The 22,015-nt window shown below is 39.1% G+C and overlaps 1 protein-coding gene across 13 annotated transcripts in view; it reads right to left on the reverse strand.

The window, feature by feature from the left end:
- PARD3 (par-3 family cell polarity regulator) overlaps positions 1-22,015 on the reverse strand; it is a 646,254-nt gene that overhangs the window by 158,551 nt on the left and 465,688 nt on the right. For all 13 annotated transcript variants that reach the window (XM_074946210.1, XM_074946208.1, XM_074946207.1 and 10 more), the window contains one exon: positions 18,049-18,265. In XM_074946210.1, coding sequence (XP_074802311.1) covers positions 18,049-18,265 — 217 coding nt within the window. The remainder of the gene's footprint in view (positions 1-18,048; positions 18,266-22,015) is intronic.

Below are 22,015 nucleotides of genomic sequence, written 5' to 3' on the forward strand. Positions count from 1 at the left end.
GTTTTAACCTGTTGTGTCAGCAAAATTATAAGATTTATATTTTTTAAAATTCTTCTAAAAACACAGTACCTCTTTTCATAAATAAAATAAAAAGTATTTTAAATTAGTGTCCAACACGATACTTAAAACAAAAAGTTCTTGATTTATGGCAAACAGATGCTTAAAATAGCATCAGCTGCTTAACTTAAAAATGGTAGAATATTAATCCTGAAATATTAATGATCTTGAGAGTTTTCCAGACTTTGGCAAAATTTTAAAATTAATATTTAATAAAATTCCTATTTAATGCAATATGTGTATTATATATTCCCAACATATATACAGAACATCTGGTGGTCCTAAATGCTCATGTTCTGCACAACCAACTTTACTAACCATGAAGTCTCAGAAAACCTAGGTAGATCAGACTCTGCATGATCTGCCTCCGCAGCATCATTCTCCTCCATGTGCCATGGAAGCCCTGCTTGAACAGGGTGATATGGTTGACACGCACATTCTCTCATCCCCCTTTCAAACCAACAAGGATTCCCTGCTTATGTTAAAAAAATGACAGACACATTCTTTCCTCTTATGAAGAGCCCACCCTGGCTGGCTTTTTTGATGCAGCATCCAACAGGGGAGGCCCTGGTAACACGGTTTATTGAGATCTCTCATGCTGCAGAAGCATGTAAAGGGGACCTGCATGCTCTGTAGTGGCATAGATCTTCCATGGAAATGGAGAATACTTCCAGAGCAAACCCTGGGATTCACAGTTTATTGCACAAGAAGATCACTTGCCAAGTCTTTACTGAAAAGGAATACCATCAACACAGACCACTATTACACAAGCTACCAACACAGATAACTAGTATGGTCTTTGCATCTATCAATCATCACCCTTAGAAGGCCCTCCATGCCACAAAGAATGCGAGATGTGTCAAGACAATCACAAAGTGCTCCTTTCCCTGTATGTATCCCTGCCAGCATATGCTCTCACCAAACCAAAATCTAGATCCACTACATTGGGGAGGAAAGACTGTCTTGTGAAATCAGGATGACCCAACTCCTAATCCCAGCTCTGTTGCAGGCTTCCTCTGTGATTTTGGCAAATTACTTAATTTCTGTGTGACTCAGTTTGCTCATTCATAAAATGATTAGCGAACCAAGGCATGCTACAAGGCTTAATTCAATAACTTTAATAAAGTGCTTCAATTCCTTGGAATGGAAGACACTATATATGGTTAAATGATTATTATTCCATACCAAGCCACTTGCTCCTTACAGTGTGCATATTTGCGTATCAGGTATGTAACACTTTAGTAAATCTCTCTGTTAAGAGAGTCCATCTTTCTGTAAATTGTTAAACATATGGTTAAACTTCTTGCATTGTTTCCTACAATTATGACCGTTTCTACTTGCTGCTGTCATTAAGAGTTGTGATAAACAAATAAAAAGGACACCCTGTGGCAAGTCAGAAATATGCGAGAAATTAACATCCAATCCACAATACTGCACTTTCAAACCAAATCATGTGCAGGCTGGGAAGGGCACAGTAGGCAGGGGTAATTTTCTAAGTGACAATATACAGGAGATATCAGCCAGTCAGCAAACAGAGACCTAGAAATATTATCCTTATTCAGCCTGCCCTTCCTGCCCAACTCACTCAGTGATGCCACAATCTACTGTGAGAGACACCATAAATTACTTACTTCATGGTGGTGAATTGTTATCTGTTAAACAATGAGTTGTGGCATCCCTGAATGAATCAAGAAGGAAGGTAACTGATTACGAAGAAAAAAACCTTCCGTTTACACATGACTATCTTGGTAATCAGCAATGATGAGAGTAACCAAAGAAAAAATACATGACAGTTCAAAGGAGATTTTGTAAAATGCAATGCATTTGGAAGTTTGCTCAAATGTAGCAAGAGCTCTTACAAGGCACACACCCATGAACATGAGAAACATTAGTTTCAATGGTCCTAGAAAGATCAGATTTGATAAACTCAGTGCATGTTGTTTAGCACGGAAAAACAGAAATTTGTTTTTAAAAAATAACTCTTACGAGAGATCTGGCCAAATTAAAAGTAGGCTTTTAATCGGTCATGTGCTCTTAATGGACAACATATCCTTTCATTACTGTCATTTAATGCATTTACAAATGCTTTTTGTCCCTCTCTCTCATAGTCAGTATTCACCAGTCGAGGCTGCAATGCTTTATCAGGTAACTCAACACTTATGAGTTCTATAAAGACGTGAACAGTCGGATGTAAAAACAACTATTGGGAAATTTGAAATAGAAGATGGGGGAGGGGAGAAGAGAACTACTGAGAGTCAGTTTCCACTTACAAAGTGAAGGGGAGTGTGATTCTCATTCTGAAGGAGTCACTGATTAAAAGTCTCAGTGCCACACTACTAGGGATTTTATTGTATAGACATATAAAGGCCTCTACATGGTAATATATAAACAACATATACGGAAACAAAATTTTCAAGTCTATACTTATCAGATTAATCATAAACAACAGCATATTAACATTTGCCAGTTGCTGTCATATCCAAAGTATGGGACTGTGACTTGTTCTACAGACTGGTTTCAGAGTAACAGCCGTGTTAGTCTGTATTCGCAAAAAGAAAAGGAGGACTTGTGGCACCTTAGAGACTAACCAATTTATTTGAGCATGAGCTTTCGTGAGCTACAGCTCACTTCATCGGATGCATACTGTGGAAACTGCAGAAGACATTATATACACAGAGACCATGAAACAATACCTCCTCCCACCCCACTCTCCTGCTGGTAATAGCTTATCTAAAGTGATCACTCTCCTTACAATGTGTATGATAATCAAGTTGGGCCATTTCCAGCACAAATCCAGGTTTTCTCACCCTCCGCCCTTTTGTGAATTTTCTGTTTGTGAAAAATATTACTCTAGAAGATTTCATGTTAATGCGTTTCAACATTATTTCGTTCAAATTTCACTACACAGCTAAAAGGGATCTTATTACCCACACCATGGCTCCTAATGAAAGGCCTAGCATGTCAAAAACACAGGCCAAGATGGCCATTTTCTCTTGTTGGATTTGTTCAATTATACATACGATGACTTTAAAAATTGTGGATGAATGTGGGCGCTAATAAAGCTACATTATGTGACTTTAAATCACCAGTGTCCACTTAAAGTACTTGAGGAGTGTATTTACGCTGTAGATACTCTTTAGCGTGTCCTCTTGACTACTATACTTCTAATTCCCTGTTCTGTTCCTTTCAATGCATTATTGTTTCAAAATACAATGCTCCAAATTGCAAATTACATCTGGCTCAAGGGCTGATCATGAGAAATACTAGCACTGCTGCCTCTGCCTGAATAACTCTGATAATAATGAGAGATTGATTGTGCTCCAAGCAACCACATGATGAGAAGGGTCAATCTGAATATTTCTATTAGCTTCTTTTGTTAAACCTAACACTTTGCCAGGTCAAAGGCAAATAATCATACCACATCTGGTTACCATGATTTTATTTTTCCTAAAGAAGCAGTACAATTTAGAAAATTGGTACTGGTCCAAAGGCAGACCCTATAAGAAGTGGTAATGAGATATGCATCATAAAACCCCATCCATTCATATGGGCACTTAAGAGAAGGCAAAAATAAGAGTTGGAAGGGCAATTTTATCTGACACTTTTTTAATATTAAAAACAAAGGAAGTAGACCTTAGTATTATGAATAGTCTTTATAAATTCACTTTATAATTGAAACGCTTGCATTTGAGTGTTATGTACCCTCAGTGTAAATGTTTGATACAAAAACCCAGTCAACATGTGCTTAGTTGGCATCTTAGTAAGAAAGAGAAAGTTTTTCAGATACAGTGAATTCTTAACATCAACACAGTTAGCATCAGAATACAAATGGTATACACTGATTTGATGGAATATTAAGACATGCATTTGTTAATTAGACCATGAGGACTCCTCAGTAACATTCCTCCTAAAAATAAGTCTTACAGCCATATAATCAAACTGTAGAAAATCGGAAAATGTATATGGCCACATAAAAGGTTAATCAAACTACTGATAGTTCACGTGGAACCTTCCGAAGATTAAAACTTCCCTACAGATCTCATTATCTGAAAAAATTGAATTGTCAGTCAGCATTTTTTTCTGTCAATTACTGGAAAATCTTTGTTGTTACATGTTTCCCAGAAAATATTCTCTGTAGGGCAAATTAAGCATACATGTTATCTTCACTCTGATTCACAAATACACACTTAATATGGCGGGGAGGAGGGGAACAAATGTTTCCCAACAGAGGGTGACAGACACCATAGACAACTTGGCAGGAACTTGTGGGGCATGCTTAATTTTAATAAAGATGAGCAGCCGCCTTCATCTCCATCATGGAGGTGCAGACTCATGGAGACTGCAGGTCTCAGCATGTCATTCTGCATCTTGAGCTGCATGACCTGAATGAAGGTGGGTCACATTTTAGAATGCCCCAGGGTACATTTTGGGCACCTCCAATTTGACCGGTAAAACTGAACATGACTTGAACATGGCAGATACTTTTTAATCATAAAGACCACACTTTAAAATACTTCTTTTAAAAAAAAATCAAGGAATAATCCCAGTGGGCAGGACGTGTTTACAAGGTGCCCTAAGACAAACGTTCTCAACCTTTTTCTTTCTGAGCCCCCCCTCCAACATGCTATAATAACTCCATGGCCCACCTGTGCCACAACAACTGGTTTTCTGCATATAAAAGCCAGGGCTGATGTTAGGGGGTAGCAAGCAGGGCAATTGCCTGGGGCACCATGCCACAGGAGCCCCCATGGAGCTACACTGCCCAGGCTTCAGCTTCAGCCCTGGGTGGCAGGGCTCAGGGACCTGGGCTTCAGCCCCATGCAGTGGGGTTTCAGCTTTCTGTCCCGGGCTGCAGCAAGTCTAATGCTGGCCTGCTTGGCAGCCCCCCTGAAACCTGCTCAAGACCCCTTAGGAGGCCCCGGACCCCTGGTTGAAAACCCCTGCCCTAAGACACAAGGAATTAATTTATTACATACAAATGAAGTCCATGCTCCTGTGCAAATCTCAAGTGGAGGTCAAAGAATAGCAGTTAAATTGTGTGTTTAAAAAGTCTATAAATAAAACATTTCAGACACACTTTTTCGGCTTGGAAATACAAGGCCAGATCCTCCACTGGCATAAACTGGCATATCTCTGTTGCCTTCAGGGCAGCTACATAAATTTACATTGGCTGAGGATCGAGAATGCAGTGTTGAATGTTACCTCATATGGAAAATATCTTCTGTGTGAAAGATTAAGAGCTGGATTCTGTATTACGGGAATGTTTGTGCAGCACCACTGGTGCAAAGCATCTCAAAAACTGACATAGCCAGAGATGGGAGGATCATTTTGTGGTAGGAGGAATCACCGATGGGAGAGAGCTGGCAGACAGGATCCTGTGCCAACCCCGCCACAGGTTCTGGCGTTGGCCAGGGAGAAGGGGGAACTGGCTAGAGATGTTCTGAGCCCTAGAAATACCTGGCTGCCCTAACAGCCCCTTAGGCTATTGGTAGTAAGAGCTAGGATTTGACTTCATGGTAACTGGAAGTGCAATAACTGAATCAGTTGTAAATCATGCCTTACATTATGTGTGTGTGCATACTTATTTCAGATAAGGAATGTCCTATTTTGATATAATTTAACTGAGAAATAAGATATTAAAATAAAACACTCAATTCAAAATAAGAGTGTCCACACAAAGCCTTCACCAAAATAACCAGAGGTGTGAATTACAAGCAATTTAGTTATTTCAGTGCCAGTTACCATGGAGATGAGTACCTGGTTAAAACAGCCAATTGGCTGCTCGAATTTATACATTCACCTTTTAACTCCTGTTCTCATGTGATCCACAGCCACAGCAGAGGAGGTAGGCTTAGTCTATTTTCTAAGAAAAAGCAGCAACAGTCCCAGGATCAACAATTTATTATTTAAATCAAAGCAACCCCCTTCCTGGCCCAAGGGTTCTTCAGGTTCTGACACCTTATTCTTATGATTTGTATTTCACTGGTACCAGGAGGCCTAGCAAGAGTGGGCTGCTATAATGCTTGTTACAGTACATATTAACAGAGCTACGACATCATGAAGGGTTTTAAAAATCTCTATTTCAACTTCAAAACATACTTTCCACAGAAACTTTTGCAGCCTAAAAATAAATCTTAAGAATACACATGCAGATGAAATTGGCACTAAGACTTGCAAAACTCTTTATAGTACCAAAGCACTTTTCATACTTTTGTAGCCAAAAAAGAGAAATGAACTAGTAAAGATTTCTTTGTACTGCTGATATCATCAGAATCTATTATCCAGATATCCTGCTTTGGAGACTCTTGCATTTTTCTGAAGATAATGCAATGGGTATCATTAGTTACACAGTATCATCAGAGAAAATAAATGTTTTAACTCATTAATTGCTTCTTTGTCTGGACCTCCCGCAGCTAAGCATTAATGTCTTTTTAGTACCAAGTTGTATTCTGAATGTAAGACTTTCAGCACTAGAGGTTAAAAAGAAAGAAGCTTTAACAATAGTTGGAAATATTTTAGATTATTTATTAGTAAGGCTACAATTTAGTCACGGAATCCATGACTTCCAGTGACCTCTGTGACTTCAGCCTGTGGTAGTTGGGAGCTGCAGGGTACCCCTGGAGCTCCTGGCCGCTGTGGGCGGTGGGGAACCCCCAGCTCCCACGGCTGGCAGGGAAACCCCCAAACCCCCACTGGCAAAGGAACCCCCAAGCCCCCACTGGCAGAGGATCCCCAAGCTCCCGGCTGCCAGTGGTGGAATCCCCGAGCCCCTGCCAGCAGAGGACCCCTGAGCCCTGGAACCCTCAAGTCCCAGGCCGCCGGCGGTGGAAACCCGAGTCCCCAGCTGCGGTGGGGGAACCCCCACGTCCCCATAGGCAGAGGATCCCCTGAGCCCTGGGCTGCTGGTGGCAGGAACCCCTGAGCCCCTGGCTGCCAGCAGGGGAATTCCCGCGCCCCTGCTGGCAGAGGACCCCTGAGCCCCGGAATCCCCAAGCCCCCGGCCACTGTGGGCAGCGGGGGAGTCCCCGAGTCCCCAGCCACCGGCGGTGGCAAAGGAATCCCCAAGCTCCCAGTCCCCGTGGGCGGCAGAGGAACCCCCAAGCTCCTGGACACCGTGGATGGCGGGGAGCCCTGCAGCTCCCAGCCATGGCGAGGGAATCCCACAGCTCCCAGCTACCGCCGACGGGGGTACTCTGCAGCTCCCAGAGACATGGGAAGCAGGGGGCACCCCATAGCTCCTGGCCACCACGGGCAGCAGGTGGCAGGGAAACCCCGCAGCCCCCCAGCTGCTGCAGGCGGCTACTAGCCCCTGCTCAGCTGCCCCGCTTCAGGTGGTGTGGGGATCCACAGAACCCCATTTTGTCAGGTATATTTTTAGTAAAAGTCAGGGACAGGTCACGGCTTCCTATGACTTTTACTTTTTTGCCTGTGACCTGTCCCTGACTTTTACTAAAAATATGCATGAGAAAATCTTAGCCTTATTTATTAGATGTTCTTGTTCAAATGTTTAATAGCAATTCAACTTGCATTCTAAATACTGTTAGTACAGCTCCTGTCTAATTTGCTAGAGGCCCTTGATATTGGTCTAAGGTGTATTATATTCATGTTCTTTATTGCAGTGTTCATTAATACTGATGCAACTTAGGGCTTACTAGCTTTTATATTAACCCTTGTATATGGAATGTATATAGCCGATCCATAAACTCTGGTTCCGATTTGAAGTTTTCTTACTCGGTGCTAGCTACCTAGCATAATTTTAAAAAAAGCAAATATACAAATATTTCCAGCCATTTAGAAACGAGGCAATCCACAAAACAAACAAAACCTAACCCAAGTATTCAGCAGTTGTTAATGCTGTATGTTATTAGCCTAATAATAATTTTGTGCACTGCAAAAGTGTCATCCATCACAGGATCTGAAGGAACTATAAAAGACAGTAACGGGTAGGTATTATCCCCATTTTACAATTTGGGAAACGGAGGTACAGAAAGACCAAGGCCCAAATTTTTAAAAGTATTAGGCATTGTGACATTTAAATCTCATTTTCAAAAATGAATCAGCACTTAGGACCTTAAATCCTATAATCAATGGTATTTTGGCTCCACAGTGCCTAAGTCTAACAAGGAATATCCCTATAAATTTAGCATTGTGGAAATATAATGTATATAAATATTAACCATAAAGATGTATTCACAAAACAGCATGGAAAGACTCCATAGAAGCCATTATAATAGTATGCCATAATTATATGTTAAAAAAGCACAAATCCCAGTAGATCTATGGATAGAGTCTCTGGGCCAAGTAGCACTGTGCTCCACTGCATGACTTAAAGGTGTATTTAACTTCCTAACATGAATTTATTAAAAATATATATATATCTGACTAGCTCTGTAAGTTAGGAGGCAACAAAGTCGTTGAAGGAGGTGCTGGAAAAATGGAATCTATAAGGATATTTTCTGAGGAAGTGATCTTTCAAGAATCATTTCTAGTCACCCCATATCAGAAGCTAGCCCAAATATGCTCTGCAGAAACTGCTGATCAGGTGAACACGTTGCAGCAGGGTCTACTTTACAAACAACAGTAACATTTGTTTGCACTCCCATCTTTCGTAAATTTGCACAGAAGCAGCAAAAGCTAATGTGCAACAGAACACTACATTAGCTGCTGAAACATTATTGCACATTAAAAAGGTTTACTGCAACTTTGCAAACATGCTTACCTGAAAGCCATAAAAAGAGCGATACTAACATATAATGTCAGGTCTGTTGCAGTGCATTCCAATCAGTTCTTCACACTGGTGATGAGGGGCCAGCTCCTTGATGCAGGAGCCACTCTAAGTTATCCTTGAAAGAAATGTTAACATATGATATTCTATATAATCCATCACCATTTTGGAATGAAGCCATATTTAACAAGTTGTCCGTTCTGAGCTGTAAGATGACTTAGCCGAGCTCCAGTGTCTACATGCTCTAGAACCACTTCTCACAATTATACAAAATGCGAAGAGGGTATTTAAAACAACTTCTTATTTTTACAAATGAATATAAAATCTCTCCTGTAGTGACTGACTGACCTCATTATGTTAAAGTTCCTATTTAATTCCTATGCTTTGAGATCAAAATGAGGAATTTCAGAGTTAACACTGAAACATCCTTTTTACTTTACTAACCACTAGCCAAATAACATTTTCGAGGTTAGAGGCGCCTCACTGAAACTTGTGTGGTGTAATAAGAATTTCCTTTTATCAGTTTTAAATTTGTTGCCTTTCAATTTCATTAGACATCCCCATGCTCTGTATTATGAGAAAGGATAAAAAAAAGGAAGTGTACTTTCTTTAAGCTAATCATTATTTTGTATGCCTTTATCATTCTCCTCTTATTTGCTTGTTTTCCAAAAAGTCACAATCATTTAAATATCTCTTCTGACGGAAGTCTTTCTATGTCTCTAGACATTGTCTGCCATGTATTTTTTCAGGACGACCAGAACTGTACACAGTATTCAAAGTGAGGGCATGCATATATGATGGCATTAGAATATTTTCAGTATTATTGTCTGCTCCATTGTTTCTACATCCAAACATTTTGTTTCCTCTTTTAAGCGCCACTGTGCAATTCATAGAGGTTTGCAACATCTAGGCCTTTTTCCTGAGTGGTTGCTGTTCAGCAATGTGTATAAGCATTTCAATCAGTGTTCCGGTATGGCTCTTTGGGACACTCTATAGTAACAACCTTTTCCCATTTTGAAAATAGATCATTTACTCCTATTCTTTGTTCGTGTCTTTTAGTTAGTTTCTAATCCAAGACAGTACTTTACTTTCTTCCTTTACTTTTCTTCTTGTGACTATTTATGATTATTTGGTTTCCTTAATAGTATCTTGGAGGGCCTTTATCAAAGGGTTTTTGAAAGGCCAAATAAATTATATCAATAAGTTCTTTTTTATCCACTATTTTTGTGATCACACTCAAAATTCGGGTTGGCTGGAGAAGAATAATTTTCCTTTACAGAAATCCTTCTGGTTTGTCCCTATCGTATCATGTTCATGGATGTGTTTAATAACTCTATCTTTAATTATTTCAACCAATTAACCTGGTACTAAAGTATGGCTCATTGGTTTGTAACTCCCAGGTTCATCACTCACACCTATTTTTTGAAAGACTGGTTCAACATTTGTTACCCTCCAGTACAGCAGCTGATTTCTCTCTACTTTCATCCATGTAGATTTCACCTAGGCTCTAGGGCTTCACAGATTGTGCTCAGTATTTATAGACACAGTCTTTTTAATTGTGCACTACTGATCTACAGGAATCATTTTGTTCATGACCCCAGGCTAATCCACATAGGTATTTCCTGTGCAAACTAGTGTTTGCTACAAATGTAATGATTTTATTCGCTAACAAAACACAAGGAAGTCCTAACAGGAACATTCCAACACACTATGAATACAGATCAATGCTCATAACAAGTGAAATGCAATGTTAAGTTAAAACTCTATTCCTTAGAAATTGATCACTCAAGCAAATGTCAACCTAAGTAGTTCAACAGTCATCTGACTCAGTCTATTCCATTTTTAAAATATAATTTTACATTCATTTTCTTTTAACAAATACAAAACATTCTTAAAACTATTTTCAACCAGGATTTTCAAAAAAGACTACAGCTTTAAAAACAAGGTATAGAATTAAAGCATCTCTGAACTATTATGCCAATATTACAGATATCCAGACACGATCAGTTGCAAATTAACTCTCAAAAGAAATGTTTCCAACACACATTGCAATGAATGTCATTAACAGATCCTTTCATCTAACAGATCCTTCACTACTGAAGACAGTATTTATTTACCATACTTCCTTAGGGACTGAATAGTCAGTAACCTTCAATTTTCACATCAATTGCAGAAACAAATTCCCATTTTCTATATAGACTAGAATTGAAATTGACTTAGAATATCTAAACTGTCAACAAATTCTTTTACGAAAAGGTTTGCTTTACAGGGATTATAAAGTAGGTGTCATCCTTGACACTTGCATTCTATATTCACTCTGCAGATCTGGAAAAGAAACGTTAAGGAACGTCAGAAAGGGTCTTAGAAGACTCAGCTGTCATGCTATGCACCTCCTTTTGCTTGCTTTGCAGTCAGATACTGTGTTGTAGATGTCAGAGGTTCTCTATTTAAACTCACTGACAAGCAAAGGAAGAATATTGGGAGAATATGTTATCAGCTACTATGGACTTGTCTTTGGTAACAGGTCAGACACTTATTTCTGTGTGTGTTAGAAACAGAAACCCTGATTCTCCTCAAATTAAAAAACATACACTATACCCACATCAGATTTACAAATTCAAGATTTACTTTGGAAAAATCAAGTGGTAAGAATACATAGAGCAAAACCACTGTTTCCTGTCAGAATGACAAACTAGAATGCCACATAAGATTATGTTAATCTCTCATTTTATATCCATCTTTCACAAATACACACCAGTACTTTTTGTATGTCATTTAAAAAGGCATAGAGTTTACAACTCACTTACTGTAACTGCATTCCTTAAATCACTGCCGGATTATGTGAGGTTGTTTAGTTAGCAATGAGAAATTTGCTTCATCAAACCACACACACATGCACCAATTAGATCTCAGTCATAAATAACTATAACGCCTGATGTTTTCAGACGCAAGAAATGAAACACCATTATGTTAAGGTCTATTTTCCACAAAACAACTGATTATAATTGCCAAGAGGGAATGGAGAGAAGGAAAAGAGATCAGACTATGAAAAGTAAGGGAAGAGGAGAGTTGGAGGAGGCATTGTTTTCTTCATCTAATAAGAACATAACTATTTTCATGCCAGGCTTTTTGTTAGCTTTATTAAACCTTCTCTCTTTCCGGTCCATATTTACTTTTAATTAGAAAGTAGGAATTGAAAAATAAGAAAATTCTTTGAATAAGAGTTATAAAAACAAACGTAATAATCTATATCAAGGTAATATTTGCTCTATGGCTGACTTCTTTTGAAGGCTGATGCTTCTGTGTATTCTCAGTAACTAACAAAAATCTGAACCAGGATCAGAGCAATCTGGCCAAGACAGAACCTAGACAAGCTGGTGGGTCATGAATAGGATTCCCCCAGCATAATGGAAGAGGACTATGCCTCCTCTATCACAAATAGGAGAAGTACAGTGTTACCCTTTCCCTGTATAATTCAGTTAGGGTCCTATTACATCCCTGACTGTTTTTGGACATGCTGAAAGCAGCAATGCCCCACAATACATTGTTCTATCTGTGGCTGACTAGATGTGGACCTTGCTACAGTTATGCACAGTTTGCTTCAACCAAGATGGATGACGGTAATGTACTAGATATAGAGCAGCCTTTGTCAAGTTCCTGAAACTTCCAAATGGTTCAGAACACACCAGCCAACCGTTTTGATGGGGTAGGTGACTGGTGGCACAAAGCCTGTGCACCATGCATCCAACTGGGCACTAATACTGCTTCAGGTGCAGTTCAAGGTGCCAGTGACAATCTTCAAAGCATGAAGTGTCCTGCTGTGAGACATGAGCTCTCTGGTGCTTGTCCTGGGAACACAGCCTTTAGAGAGCAGGGATAGAAAGGGTTCTTGGCTGACAAATTCCAACCATTGGAACTTGCTCCCCCTTAATTGTCTACCAGAGCCCTGGTTTGGCAAGCTTTACCTCTTGCTATAAGGCATTATTATTCAGTGAGCCTTACTGCCTCTTTTTTAAGTTGTTTTAGATCAGATCACTTTTTTTTTTTAAACTCTACGAAGGTTGGGGTGCTTTCCAGTTATTTTGATTTGTGCGTGTTTCAACACTATTGTAGAGCATTAGGCACTTCTGCCATATATGTTCAACTTTAAAGGTCTGGAGATGATTGGTGAAGATTGAAAAAAGAAAGAAAATATTAAGTTTGCAAATATGGAGGTTAATTATTACATCTTTGAAATGACTGAAATTTCAACATTTATATAAGGACTTATTTAACCCTACACATTCAAAAAATGCTCATTTCAAACTGGTCTGCAAATCTTTAGCAAGAAAAAATACTTATTTGCTTTTTCTCCTTTCTCAGACATCATGACAAGGAAAACTAAATGAAAAACATGATGTAGGCAGCTCAATCAGGAAGCTATGTAACAGACAATAGTAATCTGTGTACGTTATTCTCCCAAATGCCCAGTCAGAGGTCTCAGATGGCTAATGTGGTTGAAATGTGTAATTCAAAGCTACAAATAATATATTTATGAATCTGGACATGTTCAGTGCACTCTGGAAACGGCTGTGTAAAAAAGACAACACTATATCTGATTTCAGCTAAACAAGGTTTCAAACTAAATTATCTATTTCCTCTTGCAGAACTGGATGAAACAACACTGTAAGGCTCCTAGTAATCATTTTAAATGTAATTGTAGGATTAGATTCTAATGGTAATATGGGAATATTGCATTTGCATTGGCTTTCCAATGTGACAGTTTACCCATCTGTGCTCTACAATAGTCGAGAGATGAGATGAAGGCCTGGCATTGTACGATCAGAGCTTTATGTTTTCGTAAACACCATAGGCCAAATCTTGAAATTGTGTCCCCAATCCTGCTAACACTTATGCCATTTAAACAGATGGTGCTCTCTCATTGACTTACTTCAATGGACTAATCCACATGCTTAAAGTTGTACAGGTGTGTGCTCACTTGATTGGGGCCTTAGTTCGAACGCAGGCAAGTATAAATTAATTTATATCATAATATCCTTATCTACCCATTTCATAGTTAAATAATATTCATTTCATGAACAGCCTCCAAAAAGGAAATACATTTCTGCATCACACACACACAGAGGCATGCCCACCTACCTTTTTTGGCCAGCTCCAAACCTGTTTTCATAGCTATAAATGCTGATGCCTATTTACATTCAGACCATTTCTCTTATCATGCATTTGATTCAGGCTCCCCCTCCCCTTAATTTATATTTCCAACCAGATGTGATTGGAAACTGCAGCTTCACTGCTTCAAGAACCGTGAAGGCTGGAAAAATCAACTTCTGAGTCCTAACGTGGAATGCATTTATTTCATTTTTGCTAAACTGGCCTAGGTATAAGAACATTTTATCTGTTCTCTTTACCAGCATCATGAAACCTGAAGATCTCGTCTCCTTTCCTGAGACTGAACAGTTGTCCCTGTCCACTTGCTAGGCCCAATCCTACTACCATGAAAACCAATGGAAGCTTGGCCATCAACTCCCTTGGGAACAAGATGAGGCCCATAAATCATATTAAAGAACTCACCATGGCTTAAAAGGGTGTCACTCAGTTTGAGTTTGTACTATGCCACCTTTTAAACTGTGATGCCATTGTATTACAGAACCATGCTCAAGATCCTGCCCAGGGAATCACGCTGAGCTGGGTGTTAGTGTACCTGATCCTAACACAGCTCACCACCCTTATGGAAACTACATTCAATTTGATGCCCAGGGGAGAAGCATCAGTGCAATAAATGGGTCTTCTAAGTGGTTACATTTACTATGGTAAAACTGCATGGGTGATACTATGGCCATAACTTGTAACACAGGAGCTAAGAACAATCTCAATACTCACCACTTTAAACTCCAAAGGGCAAGGCAAACATAGCCTTCCTGACTTTCACAAATAAAAGCACAGTGGACACTAAGGAAAAAAATCCATATGCAATTTTCCTTTTCCAGTCCTCTCCCCAGAAAGAACTGCACACAGCAGAAGCTAGTCACATTGCTAAATGTATATTGGAGGTACTTAGATACCTCGGTGATGAACTGGTACAGAATAGAATAGCGTACAGTCTTCTGGGCATTCCTAATCATGAAACATAAAAGCCAGCAAAACAATATCTGAATTTAGCAAAAACTATACTTCCAGCTTGTATACCAGGCCCCAAAAGCTGATTCTTCAATATTTTGCGTAAGTTACCATGGCAACAAAGGCCAACTTTCTGTTCCAAGTGTATATGAGTATCCTGTATTTAGATATGAGCTTTGGTGTAAAGGAATAATTTTGAACTGAATCATCTTTTCAGTTGAACAATTTACTTATACTATTCTCTTCCCCACCCCAAAATATGCATAACACAGAAATGCACACGTTAGAATGAGTGATCATTAGAATATCCAGGCCTGATCCTTCAAGCCCTCTGTGAACAGAACTCCTTTGAAATCAATGGGAATTCTACATATGAAGGGGTTGTAGAATTGGACGCTTCATTTTTAATCCTGATAGAGTCACTCTGAGTTGTACCAAATTTCTTTCTTCTATTCCATAGAAGTGGCAAAATAATGTAAGTGCTTAAAAGGTTTATTTATTACTTCAAAATTGCAGTAAGGATCTTAAGGGGAATTTTTGGAAATAATGATTCTATGCTGAAGAGGGAGAAAGGTAACCTCTAGTGGGAGTTTGCATCTTTCACTACAATTTTATGAAGATCCCAGTACCAAATCCTGAGATTTTAATTGAGGGGAAGCAGACTTATTTTTGTGCATTATGTAGGCGCCAGTTTATGAGCTGTCAGTTTGCATATAGGCAATAAAAAGCCCCTTGGCTAAATACAGACACTGAAATAAAGTGTCAGTTACAGTAACTCCATCCCGTAAGTGTTCTTGCCCAGGCAATGTAATGAAGAAAGATTATCTTAAGATAAGTTAAGTGCATTGAAAAGCAGCAAAAGAGGAAGGGAAGGAAAGAGATGGAGAAATGCTAAGAAAATAATAATAATGCTGTGAGGCACCTAAACATCTAACTATATTTTAATTATGGCTTAAATATTAAGTGTTATTGGTATCATGGTTTTCTATTTACCATCTGTATGCTCTTTCACCAGTTACCAAACTATCAACTGCATCAGATGTGTAAAAATACAAGGCATGTGGCAGGCAGAAGTGGCAACTGTTACCTTACAAAATGCAACATATTCCATCACTCAGAAAATTATGGAGAATGTATTAACAAAGCAAATCTAAGCACTGCATGAGTATTAGAGGTAATTACTTAAATGAACACTAAAAGACAAGAGGATCATGATCCTTTTTGAAGAACCAAATTGCTGTTGTTTTCCAAATTAAAGACGTCCTTGTGAGGTGCTTAATGTATATGACACAATCAAGTTGATTTTATATTTAGTTGTTGATGTCATATAAAAATTTCTATCAGTAATACTTCCCTCTTCTACAGCAATTTCCATTTGGAGACCTCCAAGTGATGCAGAAACATAAAATCTTTATGAATCTCGATAAATTCTGCAAGTTACAACATGTGAAAGGACCCCTGAGCTCACATGGAACCCTACTACCTCAACGGTGCATGCAAGTGGTCTACCCTTATGTTTTGCCTTGCAAGATTGAGCCACTAGCCTTGCAGAATCCCAGTGAAGTGGGTACTTGTACCATCATTTTACAGAGGAGGCAACTCAAGAACAAAGCAAGAATGTAACTTTTTAGAAGTTGACCCATACCTTATAAAAATCCCTCATTTCAAGGGACATCACTCATTTTACTCCCTAAGTTACCTACATTCCACACAAGTCTGTTACTGAAAGTGATTTAACATCAGAAATAAAGAATCACAGAGCTGAAGCTGTAGAAAGAGTTATTGACACCAAAGAAACAAATCCTGCAGCATTTTAAGTTTCCTGCATGGATAATTTGTGTGTCCCCCTCATTCTGAGCCTTTATTATACACTGTATACGAAACTTGGGCATTGGCAGATTGAGAGGTATGTGTTGTAGCACCGATTGATCTCAGCAGGAGTTGTGGATGCTTGGCACCTCTGAAAATCAGGCCCAAGGTCGTAGATGAAGCCTGTGGCAAAGTTGAGGACAGAACTCAGATTGCTTGATTTCCCATTTCTCTTGCCTTGACTACAAAGCCTTACTTCCTCCTAAGATAAATACATGCAACTTCAAAACAACATGATCTTCTTATTTAGCTTTCGTTAAAAAGACAAGCTAACTAATACCGCAGTATAATTCAGACACAGAACAACTGTCAAACTATACAGAGAACCTACCTTTAATGAATTCTTTACAGAATCAGAAATGTAACAGGTACTAAATTTTGACTGAGCTTAATCGAAGCTCTGTACCTTTTCATGGTGAATTATTATTAATGAACCATTACAATGATACCAGTAACTACTTCTAATTAAATTTAAGTAATGAACTTTTGCACACACAAAACCAGACACTACCTTTGTCAAGGAACTTTATTTACCCTTGCTAGCTAGAAGAAAAATTTTGCTTACTTTCTCCACTACCACTTATGGGAAAGACAGTTACTAAAACCAAACTTAAATCTGTCTCTCAGAATGTGATGAAATCTTTGGACAACTGTCAGATCTAGATGGAGACAGCAGGTGGGATCCTCACCTCTGCTCTGGCCCCTTTACAACAAGTAGAAGGACCAGAGTGGCATAAAGCAGCTCTTGAAGCCCGAATTCCAGTTGGGAGAGAATTCTCTCAGCATACAAACTAAAGTGGACCACCACCCTTGTTGTTTTCCAAGGATCCGCTTGCACGCCCTGGCATAGGCAGCATGCCTTCATGCTAGAGGCAGGGTGGGTGTGAAGCACACAGCACTGTGGCCCATAGAGCAGCCTTAAACAGGCCCACAAGTTTCTCTTAAGTTATGATTGGGACCACTCCAGCTCCCAGAGCAGCACATGAAAAGGAGGTCACAAAGGTGGCTTAATGCTGCCTTAGCTGTCCCTCCCTCAGACTGCAAATTCTTCGCTGCCCCCTGGGAAGCTTAGTACAGAATCACAGGAGTTCACAATATGGTGCTTTAAAGGTATGTTCAAATTCTTGGTATTTTGGAGCTTGTAGTGAAATATATATTTGCAGAGGGGCTAGCACAAAGGGGCCTTGTTCCCAACTGGGACCTTTGAGCATTAGTAGAATACAAAAAATGAAGCTCCATTTTGTTATACATTCTCATAATCTTGTGCGCATAGCACCTACCTGAACATGTCTCCTAAGCCTTTGAGCATTCCTTTCTTTGCCTTAATTTTATCCTTCTCTTTATCGCGGTCTTTCTTCTTGTCCTTTCCAGCCTTTTTTCTGTCACCTTTATCTTGGCTTCCATTCATCTGTCTCTCCAGTGAGTGGGATGGCTGGTCACTTGCTGTGGACACAGATTCTCTGCCTGATCTTGAACTCTCCTCTGTGTCTTCCTCCACTGAAAGAGTAAGAAAAAAATATTGGCGGGAGAGGAATGAACAAATTGTCATAAACATACAGCTAAGGGTAGCATAAAATCCCCCTTTTACCTGTAAAGGGTTAATCAGTTCCATTAACCTAGTTGGCAGCTGACCAGAAGGGCCAATGGGGAAAGAATATACTTTCAAATCTGGTGGGGGGAGGTTTTTGTTTGGCCTTTTGTTGTTCTCTCCAGAGACAAAGAGAGAGACCAAGCAAGTAATCCAGCTCCTACTGAATGATACATCTAAAATTACAGAAATAGTAAGTAATACCAAGGAAATGCGTTAGAGTATCTTTTGTTTTAGCTTGTGAATTTTCCCTATGCTAAGAGGAAGGTTTATTCCTGTTTTTTTGTACCTTTAAAGTATTGCCTAGAGGGGAATCCTTTGTGTTTTAAATCTTATTACCCTGTAAAATTATCTTCCATCCTGATTTTACAGAGGTGTTTCTTTTACTTTTTTTTCTTTATAATAAAAGTTCTGTTTTTAAGAATCTGACTGGGGTTTTTAGTGTCCTAAAAACCCAAGGGTCTGGTCTGTGCTCACCTTGTTTACTCTCAAGCCTCCCCAGGAAAGGGGGTGAAGGGCCTTGGGGGGATATTTTGGGGAAACAGGAACTCCAAATGGTCCTTTTTCTAAATCTTTGTCTAACTCACTTGGTGGTGGCAGTGATACTGTTCCAGGGACAAGGAAGAATTTGTGCCTTTGGGAAGTTTTTAAGCTAAGCCAGTAGAAATAAGCTTAGGGGGTCTTTCATGCAGGTCCCCACATCTGTGCCCTAGAGTTCAGAGTGGGGAGGGAACGCTGAGACAAACAAAAGAGGTTTTTCAGCATATTGTGGAATATGTTTTGGAGCAAGACATGTGCATAACAACTAAGTAACCATATGACATTATGTTGTTAACCCTTGATTGCTCATTCTGTGAGTTCCACATCTATGCTCCTCATGTCTATTTTTACCCTGTAACTTCTACAGGGAAGGGAATGACTGTGTATATTCTGTGAGGCACACAGAACATCGTGGAATAACAGTACTGACCAATAAACAGGGTTAGCCAATAGTGCTGCTAACTGGCTTCTTGTGTTGGTGCTTAGATTCTATAGTGAGGAGAGCTTTAAATATGCTTAAGATAAAGAGTGAGATCAGTGTTACATAGTTAATAAATTTTAAATAAACTCCTAAAAATATACAAGTTGTTTATATTACATTAATTTGTAATATACCACATGGCCTGCTACCTTTAATTGCTCACTTCAAACCCTTTATGCGTAACAATCTAACTCCCAATTGCCTACCATCTGAAGTGGCAGTCTCCAACATTTCTTCTGTTTACCAGTTTGTCCCACTGCTTCCTTCCCCTGACCTGAAGAGCTCTGTGTAGCTCAAAAGCTTGTACCTTCCACCAACAGAAGTTGGCTCAAGAAAAGATATTATTTTATCTACCTTGTCTCTCTCATATCCTGGGACTAACATGACTACAACACTGCAAAAAACATCATTTAGGAGAGTTGACCTTTAATACAAGCCTTTAACCGTTTTTCTTCAGCAACAAAATACCACCGTGAATTTGATGAAATAACTCATCTCCTTTAGCAGTTTATTTTTAAAAAGTTACAGTTTTACTGCTCAGAGAAGTTCCATTGGTTGAGGCGAAGACTCTAGAGGTGCAGGTTACGTAATCTGGAACAAATAAGACCTTCTAAGTGTATATTATGAACTGTTTCAAGCCTGGATCCACAGAGAGACTATATATAATTTGGAACACATATTCCAGAAAGCCTGAAGAGAATAGTGACAAAAAATATATAGTAGTAGCCATATTTCTAAATGATTCTCCACTCTAAAACTGGAAAAGCTTCCAGTGGGTCAGTGAAAATGAAACTCTCAAAGTCACAGAGACATTTTTTGGCTCTCCATCATCAGCTGCTGAACTGTCTGAGACTTGCCTGAGCAGTTTGTTGTTCTTCTGTAGAACCACAATTGATGGATTTAGCCAGCTGACTCAGGCAATACTTGTTCACTACGCATTCTAGATCTCCGAGAATACCCCATCAACCCACCAGCCTTTGACAAATATATTCTGAAAGCAATATTTCAGGCCAGGCAAATGTGGGTAGAGACATTTATTTCTAAGCCACAATGGTTATAATTTTGAATCCCAAAGAACTGAACACAGGTGAAAGATCTACCTGCCTCATGCCATTAGCTCGTCTATTGGGGACGCCTGGAGTAAAACAGCTAATCTACACTACAGCAGCTACAGCCGCACAGCTACGGCTCTGCAGCTGTGCCTCTATAGTCCTGCAGCGTAGATGCATGTTAAATGGACAGAAGGGGGTTCTTCCATTGATGTAGGTAATCTACCTCTCTGAGAGGCAGTATCTAGGTCAATGAAAGAATTCTTCCCTCAACCTAGCTGCATCTACAGGTTGAGTTCACTACATTGCACGTGGTATGAAATTTTTCACTGCCCTGAGTAACGTAACTAGGTTGACTTAAGTTTTAGGGGTTGGCCAGGCCTGACAAATTTTCCATTGCAGGTGCACTTCCAATATTCAGGCAATTGTAACTGAGACGATAAGACTGAAACCTTCTGAAATATGTCCACATAGTATTAGTGCTTTTGAGGTCACTGTGCTTACCACCAGAACTGGAACATAGGGATGTATTTAATGATTATTAAAAGTTTAAATCTGGACACAGAAGACCACATTTAAAAACAGTCTCTAATTTTGTGCAATCCAGTTAGCACCTAGAATCCGTTGCTGGTGCAAACAACATTTAGACATTTAACTATCTGATAGTGCCTGTAAATGAACACAAGCAGTACAAAATAAATGAAAAATCTGGTACACACTTAAGTCATACATTTATTTGCTTTACTTCACTAGGATTTTAAAGATGAATGGATTCTGACCTATGGATGTTCATATTCAAAATAATCACACACTAAATTAATCCTAAAAATGTATCAAGGGTACTGTATTATGCTGAGTTGCGAAACAACTTGTCATAACAATGAATCCCCCTTTACTATTTATTTTGCGTATTCTATACAGATAATATTGCTTCCTTTCCATTGCTGTTCTGCAATAAATATTTTTCTATCAAGCTTCCACAGTGGTTTGTCTGCAATTAACTTCTTAGTCTGCACCATTGCCTCTTCTACCTAATGAACTAGGATGCATTTTCCCCCATGACACACTAGAATAAGCAGATTTCCAGGTTTTAAAAAGACATGACATGAAGAAAGTTGTTTCCCTTTTGTGCAGCACAGTGATTCTACAATTAAGATATACCTAATTACTAGTGTTTAGAACAGATGCAAATGTTGTCCAATTAAAATTCAAATCAATGCTACAAATGAAACATCTGATTTTTGTTATGTTGCAGTAATGATGTTAGGTGGCTGGAAAATATACAAGAGATTTTTTTCCCCATTTAGGCCACTGAAGGCAAAAATTAACTTGGGATATGCTTCAAGTATCAATTCAAGCTGAAGACCAAAGTCATCCTTCACAAACCACACTTGTATTAAAGAGAACTACAAAAGGTATTGTGAAGCTATTCCCCTATTTAGGCCATAAAATTGAAAAGATGCACATGAGAAATTGAAGCTATTTAATCTGAAACTGTTTCATAACTGAACTCCTAGACTGCTTATTGTGATATTTAATATGACTGTAGGTTCTAGCAATTAAGACTCACAAAGATTAGAAAGCTTTGC

This window comes from Natator depressus, chromosome 2, assembly GCF_965152275.1.
Source record: "Natator depressus isolate rNatDep1 chromosome 2, rNatDep2.hap1, whole genome shotgun sequence".
NCBI classification, from domain to species: domain Eukaryota; kingdom Metazoa; phylum Chordata; order Testudines; family Cheloniidae; genus Natator; species Natator depressus.